This window comes from Phycodurus eques, chromosome 11, assembly GCF_024500275.1.
Source record: "Phycodurus eques isolate BA_2022a chromosome 11, UOR_Pequ_1.1, whole genome shotgun sequence".
NCBI classification, from domain to species: Eukaryota; Metazoa; Chordata; class Actinopteri; order Syngnathiformes; family Syngnathidae; genus Phycodurus; species Phycodurus eques.
Window position 1 is genome coordinate 3,546,689 of NC_084535.1, and position 20,492 is coordinate 3,567,180.

The 20,492-nt window shown below is 40.3% G+C and overlaps 1 protein-coding gene across 7 annotated transcripts in view; it reads left to right on the forward strand.

Moving 5' to 3' along the window:
• Positions 1-1,938: 1,938 nt before the first annotated feature.
• Positions 1,939-20,492, forward strand: part of LOC133409496 (pantothenate kinase 1-like) — a 30,311-nt gene continuing 11,757 nt past the window's right edge. For 2 of the 7 annotated variants that reach the window (XM_061689572.1, XM_061689574.1), the window contains exons 1-8: positions 1,939-2,824; positions 10,047-10,193; positions 10,819-10,854; positions 11,084-11,289; positions 12,538-12,791; positions 14,321-14,497; positions 16,502-16,625; positions 17,815-17,940. In XM_061689572.1, the coding sequence (XP_061545556.1) occupies positions 2,575-2,824; positions 10,047-10,193; positions 10,819-10,854; positions 11,084-11,289; positions 12,538-12,791; positions 14,321-14,497; positions 16,502-16,625; positions 17,815-17,940 (1,320 nt within the window). In that variant the 5' untranslated portion in view covers positions 1,939-2,574. Of the gene's footprint in view, positions 2,825-3,192; positions 3,354-10,046; positions 10,194-10,818; positions 10,855-11,083; positions 11,290-12,537; positions 12,792-14,320; positions 14,502-16,501; positions 16,626-17,814; positions 17,941-20,492 lie in introns of those variants that run through there. The other 5 variants (XM_061689573.1, XM_061689575.1, XM_061689578.1 and 2 more) reach the window with 4 other exon arrangements.

Below are 20,492 nucleotides of genomic sequence, written 5' to 3' on the forward strand. Positions count from 1 at the left end.
CCAGTGGTAGTTAAAATCCCCACAATTGGCGTAGGTCTTGAATGTAACAAACACGTTTTCCCATCTGTTGAGCATGATGTCATTCATGTGTCATGGCGGGCTCTGTGTTCTGCATGTAAGGTTTTAAGACCACTTTTTTTTTTTTTTTTTTTTTTACTTTTTGCCCTTCAGAAATACGGAAGCATATTGCATTACCTTGGATAAAAAAAAAATCCTGTTTTTCTGAGATTTGTTTTGGAGGGCTTTGTTATTTTGAATATTTCTTTGTCTTTTTCTGAGTTTTCTTTTCTGTTTTTCTGTCTAATTTTTTTCCACCTGTTATTCTGACTAATTTTTTTTCAGAGTTATCGGGACACATCGAACTCACGCGAGAACCTGCGAACTGTTCTTAATGTAGGTTAGTAGGGTTAGCCAAAAACTCCAGTCACAAAAACACTGTTACATTTTTTTTTTCATGGAGGAATACATTGTTGTCGTTACATCTTACTCCTCAAACTGTGTTCTGCTGGCATCGCAAATATTTTTGTGGAGTGCCTGAGGCGCATCGTGGAAGCGCTGGATGTGGAAAAGACGAGCAAGGCCTACAGCTGGGATGGCAATCAACTGACCTGGTCGCAAAAAAAAGAATGACGACATAATTATTAATATGAGCTTTTCATAGTTTTTGATTTTAATCAAACCAATGGGACTGTCAATGAATCGTTTGACCTTCACATTATGGTGTAATGTGATTTTTTTGTTTTTTGTTTGTTTGTACTATACAGTTGTGCTTGTAAGTTGACATTCCCTGGCAGAATTTTAAAAAATATTGTCAATTTTTGGGAAAATATGATGCGAGCCATCTCCTTATTTTCTTTATTTAATTTGGCTATTCTGAATGCCTTATATTGTCATTTAAAGCGTATTCAAATACATGTGTTTAGCCTGATCACTTCTTTTTTGTATTTAAAGAATTGTATACATCTTAAAAAATCTGCCAAATTTTGTAAAGTAATGAGCACACCTGTATATTGCAGTGTGATAATAATTGCATGTGCATGAAAAATGTAGGTCATTCCTAATGGTTATTGTGCATTATTTCCCACAAGAGGTCACGTTTGTGTTAGTTTTTATCTTTAATATCCAATGTTATGATAATCAATCAAACTCTTTTTATCTCAAATATCCAGTTATGTTATTCAACCAATAAACCAGTCCGCTTTATATTTAGACTCCACAATATAAAGCAAAAAGATGCAAGTATGCAGATAGACCAATATAAGTATGAGAAAATATGTACATATTTATTTAGCACGGACGTTTTTAGGCTTTATGGATGTCAATTCGCTTGCTTGGTGGCCATTAAGTTGGTAATATCTGGGTAAATTATTTTTTATGTTTTAAGTGGGGGTGGTTATACTTGAATTTTACTGTAGAGTTTGTCGTTCAAATTATTACTTGTAAGTTTTTTTGTTTTATTATATTTTTAAAAATATTTTGATATTTTCTCCCTTTCTTTCTGATGGCAACCATGTACTTATTTTCTGACACATTTAGTTTTCAACTGTATATGGGTCACATTATTTTGTAAAGCAATTATCTCCTTTTTTTTTTTTAAAAAAAGAATATATATATATTTTTAAGACAGCACAGTAATCTCGAGCTGTCTAATGTGTTTTTACGTCAACCCAACACCAGATAGTGCAAAAGTAGCTCGGTCAAAATTCTGCTGCAACTCAAGAATGCAAATGTGCGAAAAAACAAATGCGGTCTCCATTTGCTCGACACGCTTGCACAAGCAATAATTAATAATTAGCTCCATTTCTTTTTTCTGCATTGTACTTTGCATCCTCGGCTGGTGCCGATCGAGATCTCATTGTGCTTTGGCATGCAATAACCGCGACTTGAGTGTACGTGTGCGATGACAGGCGGTTGTTTTGTGCACAATCACATCAGTCGGGTATGCGAAAGGGAGGAGGGGGCGCGCTGCGCGCTTGCACGCTGCACGGGGAATGACGGCGGCTCTTATAAATAAAGCCAAGCCCGCAGCTGCACACCCCCTGCGTAAGCCGTACCGTAGGACGCGGAGGGGACTCGTTTGTTTTGTCATTTGAATAGGAGACACACAAAAAAAACCGGTCCAGGGAGGTGAACGGGTTTTTCGGGGCCTCGCTCTGTGACGTCGAAGACGACGCGGAACATCGGTCGGTCGCCCGGCCGTAAGTGTAGGGAAATGACCGCGAGTGACCTCTGTTGTTTTAGCGACGGTTAGCATCTCCAGCGCTTTTTTGTTTTAAATCGTCAAAGAAATGAACCCGTGATAAAAAAAAAAAAAAAAAAAGCGTTCGGTTCGGCTTATTTGTAAGGCACGGTACGGTTGTGAATACGGGGCTAACGTGAGCAGGCTATGCTAATTTAGCTTGCTTGGTTAGGTTCCCGGCACCCGTAGATGCTACAGGGAAGCTAGGCTAATTTAGCTCTCGCGATTAGCTTCCCGGAACCCGTAGATGCTACAGCGAAACTAGGCCCAGTTTCCCCCCCCCCGTATTTCGAGGTTCGCATCCCGGCTAGGATACCGTAGCACCAGCAGCGGCTATGGATAAAGCAAAGTCAATGGTGGACAAGAAGGGACCTTTCCGGGTCAACAACGGCCCGAGCCAGAGGAGCTACAACGGCCACATCAACGGCTGCGGCGGCCTCGCCTCGACCAGCTCGCCCAGCAGCAGCGGCCAGTACGAGAACAGTCACTACATGAACCGAGGGGAGGATGTGGCGTGCAACGGCTCGCCGGCCAAGAAGAGCAGGCTCCGGAGGAGGACCGAGTCGATGAGGCGACACAGACCTCGTAAGTGTGGGCCACACTTTGGGGATGGGAACGTTTGTGAATAAATTCGGGATTTGAACACAACAACGCAGCATTGGTAACAACGCACTGCGTGTTATTTTGTCATTTTTGTGGCTTCTTTCGTCCCGTACGGTTGACTTGCTAGTTTGCAGTCAGTGAGTGTCGCCTTCTTGGCATTTATATACCTCCGCTGCGTTAGCCGCGTTCTGATTGGTCGACAACCGGCGGTGGCAAAGCTCCTGATAAGTGGGCTTGGCATGGTGTGGCCAATCAGCACTTCACTCTTGTCTCCAGGCCGGCGTGGTGAATGGTACAAGACCACGCCTACTTATTTACCCAGCCTTCCGGGCTTCTACATGTGAGTGAAAAATCACCCAGTTGAAAACTTCGTGTTTTTTTTATTTTTTAAAGTGAAGAATATTGAAACGTATCCGAGTGGGCTAAACACCGGGAAGTTTTGCTTTTTTGCGACTCTTCTGTGACAGTTTTCGTCAACTTAAGATGAAGTTCAGAAATCAAAAGAAACCTGGTAAGTGTGTTACTTTGTTATATTTAGCCAAATGTTTTTTTTTTTTTTTTTTTTAAAGACTCTGCTCTTGGTGTTGAAATTTGAAGCACAAATCACTTTACAGGGTTTAAAGTCCCCCCGACATGGCGCTTCTTCGCACATCCTTGAGCTGAACAGAGGCGAGTTTGTTGTTGTAACAAAACCTGCCATTATTGTGCGGCTCGCAGAGATTTGCTGCACTTTTAGGGGCTTGGTGATAAGTGTAGACTGTCAACATTCCTAACTTGGAGGGGGCGGGGAGGGGGGGCAGAATTGGTGTGGACATCATTTTTGTGCATGGTTCCACTCTCAAGGAAACTGCTGTCACTTGTCGTTAAAATGCATCAACATCGCCGATTGCGCTCGATCATTAGTTTGTTTGCTCGGAAAGCTACTAGATACTTTTTCCTGGCGCAAATTGAGGTGAGAGGTGGTACCATTCTGACCATTCGAACGAAGTATCTACTTGTATTATATTGTTATTTAACAATTGTCATTCTTCAAACATGACACTTGCCTTGAAAAATACCTGCGTCTTTGTACGAGATGGCTCTGAAAAGCCCCAAAAATCATAAGGTTTAACTTTATTTTTTTATGTTTTATTTTTATTTTTTTACGCATCTGGTCTCGAATAATGACCCAAGTTTGTCGGGCATGGTATCAGGCTGCCAAAAAGTTTTTTGATGATGCGCAGTTTTGGAGTTCAAGTCAAGCTTGGCACTCACCAATCTGATCATGTTTTATCTTTGAACAAGTGTAAGAATAATAGTGAAATAATGATGGTCCTCATTGAAATGTTATGTTAAAAAAATAATAATCAATCAAGCACACCACACAGTTTTTCTTTTTTCAAAAGTTCCACTTTGATACTTCTTTCAAAATGTGTCCAATCATTATATACCAGTGTAATATGATTTTCCCTTTTTTACCTCATCATTCTGATTTGCTGGGAGAAATCACATGGTTCTAATATATTGTATATTTCGTGAGGGTTGTGGCATCCATATCGATTTAACTTTAAGTAGGAAAAAAAAAGAGCTATTTGGTTTAAAATAAATCACAATTTTAAAACATAAAAATTTCCTTGAAAGATTATTTGGGAAAAATTTACAATTGATATATTTTTTTTGATATTTTAACTTATTGACAATTATGTTTAAAAGGAAAAAGAAAAACTGACGATAAAGCTTATACTTGTGTGTCTTTGACATACTTGGCAAATAAAGAGGATTCTGATTCTTCTACATGTATGAATTAAAAAAAGTGGTCGACTGAATGAGCAATGTGTTATCGCTGATTTAAAAAAAAAATAATAATAACATGCAGAAGACGGGAAACTTTACAATATACATATATTTTTTTCCATCATGACAGGCGTTGACAAGATTAGCGAGGAGTGTGCATTAAACAGCGAGGTGTGACCGGCCTGCAAACGCATCAAAGAACCGCCCCGCTTATGTAATCGGGCTATTGCGGGGTCCCGCTGCCGGACAGCCTCCTCTTTTATGGCCACGTTATCTTTTGGATGAAGGCCAGTCAGCCGTCCCGATGAACCCTAATGCCACCGAGAGCTTTTCGCCGGGAATGTTTGCCCCCTCGGGCGTGTGGTTTTTAACCCCACATTTGTTTCCTGCTCCACATTTGAGCACAAAAGCCTTTCTTTTGTCTCCTCTTTTGTCGGCCTTACGGTGCATTTAAATGAACTTCTATGAAAGGGGAAACATTACCTGACCTGACTACTTCATTCACAAGCGTTTCCCTTGGATTTGGCCAACCAATGACAATCAAACAATAGATAGAAAGTTGAACCCAATTTACAGAATCTTAAATTGGTATGCCTTGTAATGAACTACAATCGGATCGCTCACTTCGGCCGATGCGTGGACTCTTGCGCTTTGTCGACAATAAGAAAATCAACGACAACATCTCCCGTGGCGCTTCTGTTTGTCCTTGATAACTAAAAATAAGAATTCCGCGTTTAGTTGGGTTGACGGTTGGACACTCAGGAAGCCGATGAATAATTTCAGTGGGTTTGGGAAGAAGCTGCGTCTGTTCAAGGTGTTCCGACAGTAAAAAGTTTAAACGGATTCATGAAGTTCAATGTCAACAAAACGCTGGATCGCAATGTGACGAACACTAAACTTCCTGTGTGCCACTTGAATTGAGCCTCTTTGTTGCCGTGTTGTTACGCGACTGGCGTAAAAGATGAGATTAAAGGTTAGGTAGTTAATTGGAACGTAAACAGAAAAGCTTAGTCATGTCGACAAGTTGATCAGTAAGCGTGGATACAATAGATGAGTCAGCCATTATACGTACACACGCACATATACAGTCCGTTAACCTTCACGGACATAAACGCCATCCACTCCCAAATCTTTCTCCTTGACTGAATCACAGCGCCGTGCGTGTGTGTGTGTGTGTGTGTGTGTGTGTGTGTGTGTGTGTGCGCGCGTTTGCAGAAGATAATCATGACCAATCAGTTCTTGTCTGTAAAGATAAAAAAAAAGTCATATTGCGGAGTCGCTACTTCTTCATTAACTCAACAATTAGCAAGCGACGTTTTGTGTGGGATTTTAAAATACAGACTAACATAAGTTTATTACAGTTAGAATGACTGAGAAAAAGGAAAAAAAAAACTTACCCAAAATAAAGATATGAGGGGAAAAGTCGTTTTTGTACGAAAGTTGTCGGGTACATGTAAAAGAAAGTTGAATGGTTAAAAAAAAAAAGAAAAAGTCAATTTATTTCAGTACGACCCGTGCATTATATAGATTCATAAACACTTGGGAAAATACTCTTCATCTTTAAAAAAAAAAATCAGTTTTTTTTCAGTACTACTTATAAATTATAGATTCCATAAACACTTGGGAAAATTCTTTTCAGAAGGCAAATTCCTGCCTAATTTATAAATTTAAAAAATATATTTCATTGTTTCTTGATTGATTGTTAGGTAATATTCTAGTTTCAAGAGATGGTGAATTTGTTTTTTTGTTTTGTTTGCTATGACCTATAATCATTAAAATTATGCATATAAAGTAATCATGACATTTTTTACTGTGATTGTTTTTAGTGCATCTCAGTTTCCCTTCATGTAAACTTATTGATATTTTATTTTTATAATACAATTTTATTCCCGTGAGATGAAACTTTATTTTCTCGTAATATTAAAACTTTGTTCTTTTTTTCTTCTAAAATTGTGACTATATTTTCCCAAAATTGAGAAGATTGCAATTTATTCTAACTTTTGTCTCCTAAAATTATGACTGTATTGTCATAAGGTTATGATTTTATTTTGTCTGGAAATAATACAAATTAAAAACAAAAACAAAAAAAAACGACACTTTAGTCTTGCTTTTTTTGTTTTTAGTTTTTACACGTTTAAGTTGTTTAAATTAGATTTTCTTGGCAAAATACTGTCTTGATTTTGTTAGTAAGCTTTTGAATTGTTATGAGGTTCTTCCCAGGCATTTTAGTATCATATTCTGTGGTTTATTTATGTTTTAAACTTTCAATATAGGTAATTACTGGCGGATTTTCACTATTGGCGGTCGGGCTTGACTCCTATCTGTCCACTGTGTTGTTTTCTTTTCTGTTCAGTATCACTCTAATACGTCTTCTTTATTGTTTGTATTTAAGGCATGTAGCACAACACCTCAGCGATTTGGATGTGTTATCTTTTGTTAGGTCCAAACACTGCTCTGTTTGTTGTTGTGTTTTTTTTCGGGACGGGGGAGCTCATGTTTGCAGACCTGAGATCAGGTCAGTGGGTGAGAGGGAAGCGGAACAAGGGTCGAGGTGACCCGGACCGGGTTTCGAAACGGGACACCGTTTCGTCCGTTGGCTGCGTCACGAGCAGCAGGTGGAGCAGGCTGCGAAGAAAATCTCTTGACTTGCATGTCCGGGCGATTGTGATTACGTGGAAAGGGTTTTTCCAAGTTATTTTTGAATTAGCATCTGTTGTTCCTGGAGCCCAAAAGGTTCCAGTGGCTCCTTTTGTCTAACTGGAACATTGACATAAACATAATCAATCAGATCTGTCCAAAAGTTTCTGGATCTCTTGAAAGTACTAACTCTAGCAGGAATTTCCTTTGACCCTGATGAATTAACCCCAGAACTAAAGTTACACAGTAGTTAGACAGTACTTCCCGCAGTCTAGACCCAGAGAGTTTCTAGTTCCTGCTGTCGACATGTCACCTAAAGTCCCAGGAACATTTAGATCCCGGAGCTAAAAGGCTCCAATCAGAGCTGCAGACCCTTTCCCAACGGTTTCCTGGACTTCTTGAAAGTACTACCCCACTAACAGCGTCTGCCTTCGACGCCGATGCACAATGGTCCACCAAAAGGTCCTAGTTCCTGGTCAAATTCATGCCACCTAAAATTCCTGGAACTTTTGGATCTTGGCACTTGTAGTTTCTGGAACTAAATGTCTCAAATCAGGCCTGCAAACCCTAGCGTAAAGGTTTCTGGACCTCTCGAAAGTTCTACCTCCTAGCATGGTCGATAAATTACCCAAGAACTAAATTTTGACAGAGGTCTGCACGATGGTCCTCCAAAGGTTACTCGTTCCTGGTTCATATGGGTCTTGAGCCTCTGCATGCTGTTGATCAGCTTTTTTTTTTTTTTTAAAATCTGCACATGGATCAGGATGTGGGTTACACTACTGCAACGTTGTAGTGGGTATCTGCTTTCACTAGCAGACACACAACCTTTGCATTGTTCTTAAACAGGCGCTCTAATTGGTTGAAATGTCGTCGCAACAACGATGGACGCCCCAACCAAAAAAAAAAAGAAAAAAAAAGAAGAAAAAGTCAACCGTCCCGCGCCAGTTGGCTTCGTGATGTTTGTCGCCTGGCTCGCCGCACCTGAGTGACACACTCGTCTCGCTTCTAAAAATAGCTGCGCGCCAAAGGAGGACAGTGAGGAATGCATCCATCCATCCATTTTCTGTCGCGCTTCTCCTCACCAGGGTCGCGGGCGTGCTGGAGCCTATCCCAGCTATCATCGGGCAGGAGGCGGGGTACACCCTGAACCGGTCGCCAGCCAATCGCAGGGCACATAGAAACAAACAGACATTCGCACTCACATTCACACCGACGGGCAATTTAGAGTCTTCAATCAACCTACCAAGCATGTTTTGGGTATGTGATAGAAAACCAGAGTACCCGGAGAAAACCCACACAGGCACGGGGACAACATGCAAACTCCACACAGGCAAATATTTAGGAAATACTTTGTATTATATTATTTGTCAAGCTCAGCAAAGGTGGTCTTTCACGCCGCAATCTCATACGATGAACTAAAAAAAGTTTCCCTCATGATATTCCGACTTTATTCTCATACAATTGCGACTTTATTCTTGCATTATGACTGAATTGGAAAATTACACCTTGATCCTTAACTTCTTAACATTTGTCATTTTTTTCATAATTTCATGAGGGGGATATATTGTAATATTGTGGAAAATGAAGTCCTAATTTCATGAGAAAAATACAATATGTGATTAAAGTCTCAATCTTATGAGAATAAATTAGAATGTTACAAGTAGAAAGTCACAATATGATGAGGAAAGAGTCTTAACATATGAAATAGATTACCTCTTTACTAGAAAAAGTAAATCATATGAGAATAAAGTCAGAATATTACTCGAAGATAGTTCTAATATTACAAAAATAGAGTCAAAATTTCATGAGAATAAAGTCATAATATTATTCGAAAAATCATAAACCTTAGAGAATAAAGTCCTAATTTCATGGCGAAAAAGTTTAGTAGAAAAAGTCTAAATCTCAGGAGAGTAATGTCAGAATATTATGAGAGGACAGTCGTTCTTTACAGGAATAAAGTAATCATTTCACGAGAATAAATAATATAATATTCTGAGAAAAATAATCATGATCTTTATTGTCCTAATTTTCTAAGGGACGCTGTCGTAATAGTATGTAGGGAAAAAAAGTCGTAATCCTATGCGAACAAAATCAGAATATTATTTATTCACGCAATTTTCACTATATTCTTATAAGATTATGACTTAATGCACTTAAAAAATCGTCTTTGCTCTCACAAAACGAATAAACTTTCATTCTTATAAAATTATGACTTTCTCGAAAACGCACAACTGAATTGACGTAGAAGTGTCAGTTTTCTCGTAATATCCCAGTGTGCGTGTGTGCGTGTGTGTGTCCTGAAAAAAATTGTCATTTTAAGATTCTGAAGTCATGTTGGCCATTCAAGATGCACTATTAGCATTGAGGTTGGGTCCAACCCCTGATTGAATGATTCATGGATTGATTAAGGGTTTATTTCACCATCATTATGTGACTCTGAACAAAACATACTGCGTGAACACCTGCAATTGCACTCATAAATCAACGGAGTGTAGACAAGCACGAGTAAGGCGATAAGATGGAGGCTTGAGAGCAAAATGGGATCAGAAGCAACTGGAATGAAAGCAACAGAGAAGTGTGAAAAGGAAAAGGGGGCATGATTGATGGAGATTTGCGGGCGGTTGCCTGTTTCCATGGCGACCAGCGCAGCGCCGCCACGTTCTCGCCAACCCGACGAGCAGGTTGTGCTGTTCTTACCCGCCTCCGCCGCCCGTGTTATCTGAGAAATCTATTGTGATATGATAAGCCTATTGTGCTATAAAGAAATGACGCGGCCTCCTTTGTCTCCCGTTAGCGTTCCCGTGGTTCGGGATGGACATCGGTGGCACGCTGGTCAAGCTGGTCTACTTCGAGCCCGTGGACATCACGGCGGAGGAAGAGCAGGAGGAGGTGGAGAACCTCAAGTCCATCCGCAGATACCTTACCTCAAACGTGGCCTATGGTAAAAAAACAAAACAAAACAAAACAAAAACACACACCTATACTGTACAGTCAACCATCGTTATTTGTAGGGATTGGCGACCAAGACCCGCCTTAAATAGCAAACATTTGCGAATAAGATACAAATATGAGACACTTTCCCCTAAAAATGTTTACACATAGAAATTGCGCTTATCATGGGGGTTATTTTCCAGACCCGCGCTGAATAGGTGAAAATGCACGGCGTCGAGAGACCAGATTCGAAAAGAAAAATGGAAATTGTTTGACCTCCCCCACATGCTTAAAATACATTTAAACTCATTCAAACAGACTTGAACTTATTATATAAATCAACCATTATATTGTCAAACACCGAAATGTTCACCCAAACCATATGATTCGTTCTCACAAAAGTCTGGTAGCTTAATGCTAACGATGTGAAACGTCACAGACAGGCTAACAGAAATTAGCATTCAACCTTTGAACAACCGCTACAGCAACACATACAGAGTATACAAGAACAATAAACATTGTATATTTATACACCAAAATGTTCAATCAAACCAAAGTCTGCAGTTTTATTGCTAACATATAATATGAAATGCCATAGATGGGTGAATGGAAATTACACTCTGCCTCTCTTCCAGTAGACCTCAGTGCTGCCCAGCATGTTGCGGCACAACGTAAGTGCTACAAAGAAGGCGTCCAGTCTCGAAATTCCGACTTTATACTGTAAAAACCCATTCAAAATTATTTCTTAAAAATCTATGCTATCGCGGGGGTTTACTCATGTTGGTGCGTTTTTCTGTCAATCCTTTTGGTTATGTTCCACACAAAAATTGGCGAGTAGGCGAGGGTTGACTGGTACACGTGATTGTGACGGGAGATGTAATGCAGCGGCCTCTCCGCTAGGCAAGACGGGCGTGCGCGACGTCCACCTCGAGCTGCGCAACCTGACCATGTGCGGCCGCACGGGCAACCTGCACTTCATCCGCTTCCCCACGCAGGCCATGCCGCGCTTCATCCAGATGGGCCGCGACAAGAACTTCTCCAGCCTGCACACCACGCTCTGCGCCACCGGCGGCGGCGCGTACAAATTCGAGGACGACTTCCGCACAGTGAGTTATAAACACTCACATTATGTTTAAATGTGGCTGTTGTTCTTTCGTTCTAAATTGATTTAAATATGAGTTTCCGCTCCAAATGCTACAGTCACATACAGGGGTGCCGATATTTTTGAGCACAACTGTATATAAACTGTACATACGTGTGGCTGTGTAAAGTGTAATTTTAATATTTTATATATATATATATATATATATATATATAGTATATTTGTTGATATTGTACCATATACACATGTAAATTATATATTTTTTAACCTTTCCAAATGATTTCCCTTTGTCAAAATGTGCTTTTTCATTTAGTTGGATATATATTCTTTATCTATGAGTTTTATTTGATACTTTCCATTTTTATTATTAATTCAACTATTTGTTACAAGTTATTTCAAGTAACAAAATCGAGCATTTTGAAGGGATAAATCACATTCTACTATTATAATAAATTATATTTAAAAAGACAAAACATTAGCTTTTGTATGAAGTATTTGGAAAATATGTTGTACTACAAAAGGAATGAGTGGATTAGGTCCTCTGTTACAGTTTATTGATATATTTTATATATTTTTGTAAAAAAAGCAATTTGTGTCAATGTATTTTTTATCCCATACACCCACGATACAATATGTATGTCTATATTTTTGTCTTTTATTTCATTCAACTTAATTATGAATAGCTATAAAAATGTTTGCTTAATTTATCATAGAATAAATAACTAAAAAAGATTCAGCATCCAATTGTTCCTATCTTAGTTTGTTTTATATTTCATATAAAATCATCTTTCCCCATTGAAAATATTAGGAAATGCCAGTAATTCGTTTCAGCCCCCCGAAAAACATGAACATGTTTTTTTTAAATAAGAAAAAAACTATTCAACAGTATTGCACGTTATAGAAAACATAATCAAATAGAATTAAAAGAATTTAAGAATTTGCGCATCATGATTTCTTGCATTCATTGCGCGGCTCCTTCTGGTGCGCCATGGGCACTAGGGGGCAGTATAATACATACTGGCAAGACAAAAAAAAAAAAAAAGAAAAATCGTCCAAGTGACCCGAGGTACCACGCTTCCTGAATTTAGATGGATGTATAGAGGCAATGGCTGACTTTTTATCACAGCCATGTTAAACACTGACATGTTTTTCAGTGACAATCTGGATGAAGGTGCAGCTCCAGGAAGCTATTTTCAGCGTTTCCATCAGCAAGAGCCTCCAGAGTCCTCACGCTGCTCTGCTTGTTGTCCAGATGGCCGACCTGGAGCTGCTGAAACTGGACGAGCTGGACTGCCTGATCCGCGGCCTGCTCTTCGTGGACCGGGTGGGCTTCAACGGCCACCCCGAGTGCTACTACTTCCACAACCCCTCGGACACGCAGAGCTGCGTCAAGCAGCAGTGCACGCTGGACAACCCTTTCCCCGTGCTGCTGGTCAACATCGGCTCCGGCGTCTCCATCCTGGCCGTTTACTCCGAGGGCAACTACAAGCGCGTCACCGGTACCAGGTCAGTGCCCTTCATCGCATAATTATAGTATTTATGTAATAGTTTTAAATCAAGATATGCAGTGACGACTCCTAAAAACATCTTTCAAGGTTTAAAATCAATAAGTTTCCCCCTCGGTATCAAATGAGTGACTGATAAAGCCGCTTTGTCGGGAAGAAAACATGCTAAAGGGGAACGTAGTTAAAATATGTACGCCACTGGTATTTTTATGTAATACCTCCTTGCATGATGCAACAGATTAGATAAGTAATTTTATGACGCAAGGGAGGTTTTTACACATTACTCACTTGTCATTGCTCATTGATTTTCTCATTCATATTTACAAATGTAATCAAAGTAATTGTATTAATTATTACAGTAATTATGGTTAGAAAACTCCCGGGTGACACAAAATTAAAAAAAACATATTGGCATTTGTCGCTATCCCTGAAGTGAGGTGTGGTCAAGTTTATTTTAATTGATTTTAATATTTCTATTTATGTATTTCCCTGGCCTTAAAAAATATATTTCCAAATTAATCCCCTTCATCACCTTTTAGTGTTGCGTTTGCATTGTATATGTTTTTATTGGTTTGATTTCTATGTTTTATAAATAGAGTGGAACTTTGATAAAACGCACACCGATATAATGGATATCGGCTAAAACGGACTGTCGGGACTGAACGGTGCGTCCAAAAATAGTTTCCATTTGTCACTTAAGATGCAGTTGACAAAGTCCGTTAGTTCCAGAATTGGCCGCTGTTGTTCACTGGCGCTGTGGCGCAATGCAGGCAGAGAGAGAACTGGACTGCCGTATTAGCAGGTCACAGATATTAAATATATAACTAGATCCAGTTCCAAAAGACGTGCCTCCCGTGCCTATGTGGCGGCCATGTTGAATGTGGGCCATTGAGGTGGCGGCTATGTGCGGATGGTTCTATCTCTTGTCTGTTGCACAAAGCGCGCTCCGCAGAGAGAGAGCGGCATGGCTGCAGTGTTAACTCAGAGGAATACAAAACACAAGTTTATGGCGTGTAGATGCTATTTTTGCAACAGTAAAGGTTTTTTTTTTGTTTGTTTTTTTGTTTGTTTTGTCAAGCCATTTGCCCTTGAACAGATTTGGAACTAGGAACCATGTAAACGGCTCTCTATGATGAGTGCTGTACGTTGACAATGTCACCATTACCAAGCAAGTTTGGATCAAATGTGAAACTTTCAAACATTTTCAAGCTTTTTTTTTAAATTCTCATTTACGATAATGTTTTACGTACTTCAATGTAACAGACAGTCAGCTACATTGGACGATCCCCCCGCCCTTATTAGTCCGTTTTATTTTTTAAAATCATACTGCATTTCTTTTTCTATTTTGGTGGACACTTTGTATATTTAAAAATGTCTTTAAATGTAATATATAGTGTAATAAATGACATCAAAAAATATATCTAAAAATACATTTAAAAAAATGTTTGCTGGATGCATACTATAAATGACATTTAATTTCTGTAGTTGTACATATATTTAATTCCTATAAACTGCCCCGCCCCCCCCCAGTCTGGGAGGTGGTACATTCCTCGGCCTTTGCTGCCTGCTGACGGGCTGCGAGACGTTCGAGGAGGCTCTGGAGATGGCGAGCAAGGGCGACTCCACCAACGTGGACAAGCTGGTCAAGGACATCTACGGCGGCGACTATGAGCGCTTCGGCCTGCAGGGCTCGGCCGTGGCGTCCAGGTGTGTGAGTGCCACCACTGCTGCGTTTGCCATAATGCATCTGAGAAAACACGCAGAAATAGTTCATCCTTCCCCATTGACATCAATGGAATTCCCATTAATCTGTTCCAGCGCCCCACAAAACACAATTTTTTTTTTTGTAACGTGCTCATCCATCCATTTTCTCTACCGCTTATCCTAACTTGGGTCGCGGGCGTGATGGAGCCTATCCCAGCTATCTTCGGGCGAGAGGCGGGGTACACCCTGAACTGGTCGCTAAATCACTAAGTCAGAGTACCGCTGTAATAGCTAAAAAAGGTTTATAAAGGCCTATAGATGCCACAAGATGGTGGCAACGTATTACTTTGGGCTAAACGAAACTCCTCGATTCACTTCAACATAGTTCCTTGGCACCAAGATGCCACAAGATGGCAGCAAAGCACTTTTTTTTTTTTTAAGCTCCCTCAAAGCTCCCCCAACTCACCTCAAGAGACTTCCTTGGCAACAAGATGCCACAAGATTGCGATGAAGTAATACTTTTGTTGCATTGGCCTGAGCACACAAAAAAGCGAGTTTTTCAGCAAATGACTAAGAATAGATTTGAATGTAAATGGGTGAATATGCGAATGCTGAACCGCAAATATGCGCGGGTTTACCTTATAGGCTCGAGGATAACCTATACTCGCTTACAAAATGGCGAACTCACTCGATAGAGCACTCTATCATGGATAGGACAGAATTCCAAACAAAGCCCAAGTGATGTGAGTGGGATTTTTAAAAAAAATTATATATTTTTTGTATTTTCTTTAGGTTTCATCCAGACATTCCTGCCAGCGTTTATCATTCCGCAAACATGTGACTCCATAGCATGCCTCGACGGCACCGCGTGCTACATGTTATGTTAGTCACATTTTTCACCCTTTACCCAAGAGGTCAACACATTAGAAACAGGTCTCAATGGAGTACAGACTACTTCAAACTACAACCACCATCATTAACATTATAGATGGCCCACTCTGTTTTTTTAGTCTGACCCACCAAGTATTTATGATCAATTATCAAGAGTCCTGTAATATTTGTTGCATTAATTTAGCCGTTTTTTTTAGAGTAAGTAAAATGTAAAATGTTTTCATTTTCTTGTGTATTTTTTTTTTAAATTAATCTCATGAAATAACAGGGTAATTTATTTATTGTAAACAATAAAATATTTTTGTAAAATAAATATTTTATATTGGCATTTAAGATTTGTTTTCATAACTTAATTATAAACAGTAAAATGAAAAAAAAAAAACAAGATAATTATTATCTTACTAATGAGATAAACTATTTGACATATTTTTGACACATTTTAACTTTTTTTTTTTTTTTCCTCATCTACAGATGATCTGGGCAATCTTTATATAGTACATGCTGGTAAAAATACACATAAATGCACCTACTCTGCAATATATACAACAGTTTAATTAATTCCAACAATAGATATCCATAAAACCATAAAAGGAGACGGTTACATTTTTGAACATTTGAAATGTTAATTTATTAAGGCTCATGTTAATGTGGTTTGATAAAAGGGGCATTTTTACAAGAGGAAGCACTTATTTTCACATAATCTGAAAAGAAAAAAATATTTATTTCTATTATTTTGTGGAATTTGTTGCAACATCATGCTGATGGGAATTTGCTTGTTCTCAGGAGAAATAAAGCAATATGCACAAGTGTCATTTGCTCTTTTTTATGAGAAGGGTAAAAAAAAACATTACAATTGTAAATCTGATATTTGTAGATACAATTTTATTTTATATTTTAAGGCCTGGTATACTGTAACAGTTGCAAACAAGAAAAATCCAAGACAAACTTTTTGCCTGTTAATCTGCATTCAGCTCAGCTCAAAGGTTGAGCCATAAAGCAACGTTTTGACCAAGAACAACACTCATTTTTATCTCCGTCGCCACATTGTTACCGTGTCAAAAACAACACAAGCGTTCACACACGTTCAATGTGATCTTCCTTCTTTTTGTTCTTCAGTTTCGGTCACATGATGAGCAAAGAGAAGCGCGACACCATCAGCAAGGAAGACCTGGCGCGAGCCACGCTGGTCACCATTACCAATAACATCGGCTCCATCGCGCGCATGTGCGCCGTCAATGAGGTAAATGCGGGAAAAAAGTCACATTGATGAGTGATTAACAAGTGAAAACCGCGGGGCTTGTGACTTTCTGCGTGCGGTGAGCTTCTTTACAGTGTTGCCTTGTGGCAATGGCGATCAAGCAGCATTGTACAGGGCTATCACGGCACGCAGAGCCGCAGCAGAAGAGATGGCGCAACACAGAAATAGGGTGGGGAGTTTTAGGATTATTAGTTTTCATTTTATTATTTATAATATTTTATAAAATATGAAAATCATTGTTGCATATTTACCTATTTTAATTCCATTTTGTAGTTATTACATATCTTGTATTACAAAAAAGTAAATAAATGAATACAATAAAAAAATAAATAGAATAAATAACTATATAAAGTAGAATAAAAATATAGATAATATAATGAATGATGAAAAATAATTTAAACCATACAATAAAATATATATAAATATAGTTGTATGTCTTTCTAAAAATCGACAAAAAAACAATAATAAAATGGGGGGAAAATCCAACAATAATTATAATAAATCTTTAAAATAATATACATTTTTCATTTTCTGTAGAGCTCGTCCTCATTAGGGTCACAGGTGAACTGGAGTCCATCCCACCTGACTTTTTATAATATACTGTATATTATACATCCATCCATCCATTGTCAACACTTCTTATCCCGATTAGGGTCGATACATATTTTAAAAAATGAAAATGAGTATATATATTATTTTTAATATTAGTATTATTGTTGTTTTTCATCATTTTATTTATTTCATCATTTTAGATTGTATTTATATATTCTAAATCTACTTATTGATTTATTTATTTTCATTGATTTTAGACTGTAAAATATCAATTTAAAAAAACATTTGTGTTCATGAGGTTAGATTGTACTGGCCAGTGTAACTAATAAAATGGTGGGTGAGTGTATATTGTAGTTAAAAAAAAAAAAAAATCATCTTTTTTTTTTGTATTTTCTTTCGAGTTTGGGCTAATTTTGCTCTGCCTTGTTCTCCCCAATCCTCAAGTCTGCTCATGAGTGACCCCACTCACGCCACCATGTGGCGAGGAGGTAGCATTGGAATTTTCACCTCTGTTTTGTTGATTGATGACACATGGACATGTTGTTGTTCTCCTTTATTGTTATATAGTACACTTTTATTGTAAATTTGATGACAATGAGGGAACATTTTTACTTGGCAGAAAATCGAGCGTGTGGTGTTTGTGGGCAATTTCCTGCGCATCAACACGGTATCCACCAAACTGCTGGCCTACGCCATGGATTTCTGGTCCAAAGGACAGCTGCGAGCGCTCTTTCTAGAGCACGAGGTAACAAGTCACATTTTAACAATATTAACTATTATATAAGTACAACCTCCTCCTTGAGGTGTCACCTTATCGTGGTGGAGGAGTTTGTGTGGCCCAATGATCCTAGGAGCTAAGTTGTCTGGGGCTTTATGCCCCTGGCAGGGTCACCCATGGCAAACAGGTCCTAGATGAGGGACCAGACAAAGCACAGCTCCAAAAACCCAGATGATGACAACCAATTCAGGAAGACGTCACCGGGGCCCCCCTCTGGAGCAAGCCTGGAGGTGGGTCCCCATAGGGGTCGGGTGCGGTGTGAGCTGGGCGCTGGCCGAAGGCAGGGACCTTGGCGATCCGATCCTACAGAAGCTGGCTCTAGGAACGTGGAATGTCAGCTCTCTGGCAGGGAAGGAGCCGAGCTGGTGTGTGAGATTGAGAAGTTCCGACTAGATATAGTCAGGCTCGCCTCCGCACACGGCTTGGGCTCTGGTACCAGTCCTCTTGAGAGGGGTTGGACTCTCTTCCACTCTGGATTTGCCCACGGTGAGAGACGCCGAGCAGGTGTGGGTATACTTATTGCCCCCCGGCTCGGCCCCTGTACGTTGGGGTTTACGCCGGTGCACAAGAGGGGAGCCTTCCTCCGGCTTCGGGGGGGGGGGGGGGGGGGGGGGGGCGGGTCCTGACTGTTGTTTGTGCCTATGCACCAAACAGCAGTTCAGAGTACCCACCCTTTTTGGAGTCCTTGGAAGGAGTGCTGGAGAGCGCTCCCGCTCGGGACTCCATCGTTCTACTGGAGGACTTCAATGCTCACGTGGGCAATGACAGTAAGACATGGAAGGGTGTGATTGGGAGGAACGAGGAAGCAGAGTCTGGGTTCTCTGAGGGTGGCGCTCCTATCTCTGGGGTTGAGGTCACCAAGGTGGTTCAAAAGCTCCTCGGTGGCAAGGCCCCGGGCGTGGATGAGAGTCGGCCGGAGTTCCTAAAGGCTCTGGATGTTGTGGGGCTGTCCTGGTTGACATGCCTCTGCAATATCGCGTGGACATCGGAGACAGTGCCGCTGGATTGGCAGACTGGGGTGGTGGGCCCACTTTTTAAGAAAGGGAACTGGTGAATGTGGGGGATCACACTCCTCAGCCTCCCTGATAAGATTCCCATCAGATTCAGGAAGAGCAGTGTGGTTTTCGTCCTGGGCGTGGAACAGTGGACCAGCTCGACACCCGCAGCAGGTTCCTCGAGGGTGCATGGGAGTTCGCCCAATCAGTCTACATGTGTTTGGTGGACTTGGAGAAGGCGTTCACCCGTGTCCCTCGGGGAGTCCTGTGGGGATGCTTCGGGAGTATGGGTTATCAGACCTCCTGATATGGGCTGTTCGGTCCCTGTAAGACCGGTGTCAGAGTTTGGTACGCATTGCCGGCAGTAAGTCGGACTAGTTTCTGGTGAGGGTTGGACTCCGCCAAGGCTGCCCTTTGTCATCGATTCTGTTCATAACATTTATGGACAGAATGTCTAGGTGCAGCCGAGGTGTAGAGGGTTCCGGTTTGGTGGCCTCAGAATTACATCTCTGCTTTTTGCAGATGATGTGATTCTGTTTGCTTCATCAAGCCGTGATCTCCAATTCTCACTTAAGCGGTTTGAAGCAGAGTGTGAAGCAGCTGGGATGACAATCAGCACCTCCAAACCTGAGACCACGGTCCTGAGTCGGAAAAGGATGGCGTGCCCTCTCCAGGTCGGGGATGAGATCCTGCCCCAATTGGAGGAGTTCAAGTATCTTGGGATCTTGTTCACAAGTACAACCTGAGCTTAACCATTTCAATATAATTACAATTGCTTACTCTTAAAACACTCTCAACGGAACACACACATAAAACACGATACCTTTTCATCACAATCAAGTGCTGAGCAGAAGTCACCGAAGAGTCCAATTCAAAGTGGTTTTGTTCACAAAAAGCTACTTGATTTCTCCGCTGAGACTCATGTCAGTCACATAGCGATGGAACTAATTAGCGGCTAGCACCAGAAGCTAATGTAGCAGTCTTCGTCTTCGCTTGGTGTTTATTCTTGTCAAACGTCATAAACAGCTGGACTTAAATGCACGCCAATGGTCACACAATATTTAAATCAATTTCAATCAATTTGTTCACAAAAGCTGGTTGAGACAAATATGAATCGTCTCGCAACGGAGAATGAGCTAACAGAGCTACATCTTCACTCACTGCTAATTCTTGTCAGACTCAATTAATTCATACTTGTTTTAATCTAAATGCAATGGCGCTAGCTAGTGATAAGCATGAGAAGCTAACACAGTGGCCTATACCTTCACTTCGTGCTCCTTGTGTTGTACTCAAATGCATCTAATGGTAACGGAAATAGCTAGTGGCTAGTGTGAGAAGCTAACAGACCAGTCTACATCATCACTCAGTGCTCCTTGGGCTCAAATGCAGAACACCATTCAACGTACTTTGTTCACTAAAAGCTAGTTGAGACTAATATCAATATGAAATGAAACTGGCTAGTGCGAAAAGCTAACATAGCAGTATACATCTTAGCTCAGTGACACTTTTTGTCAAACAAATTGA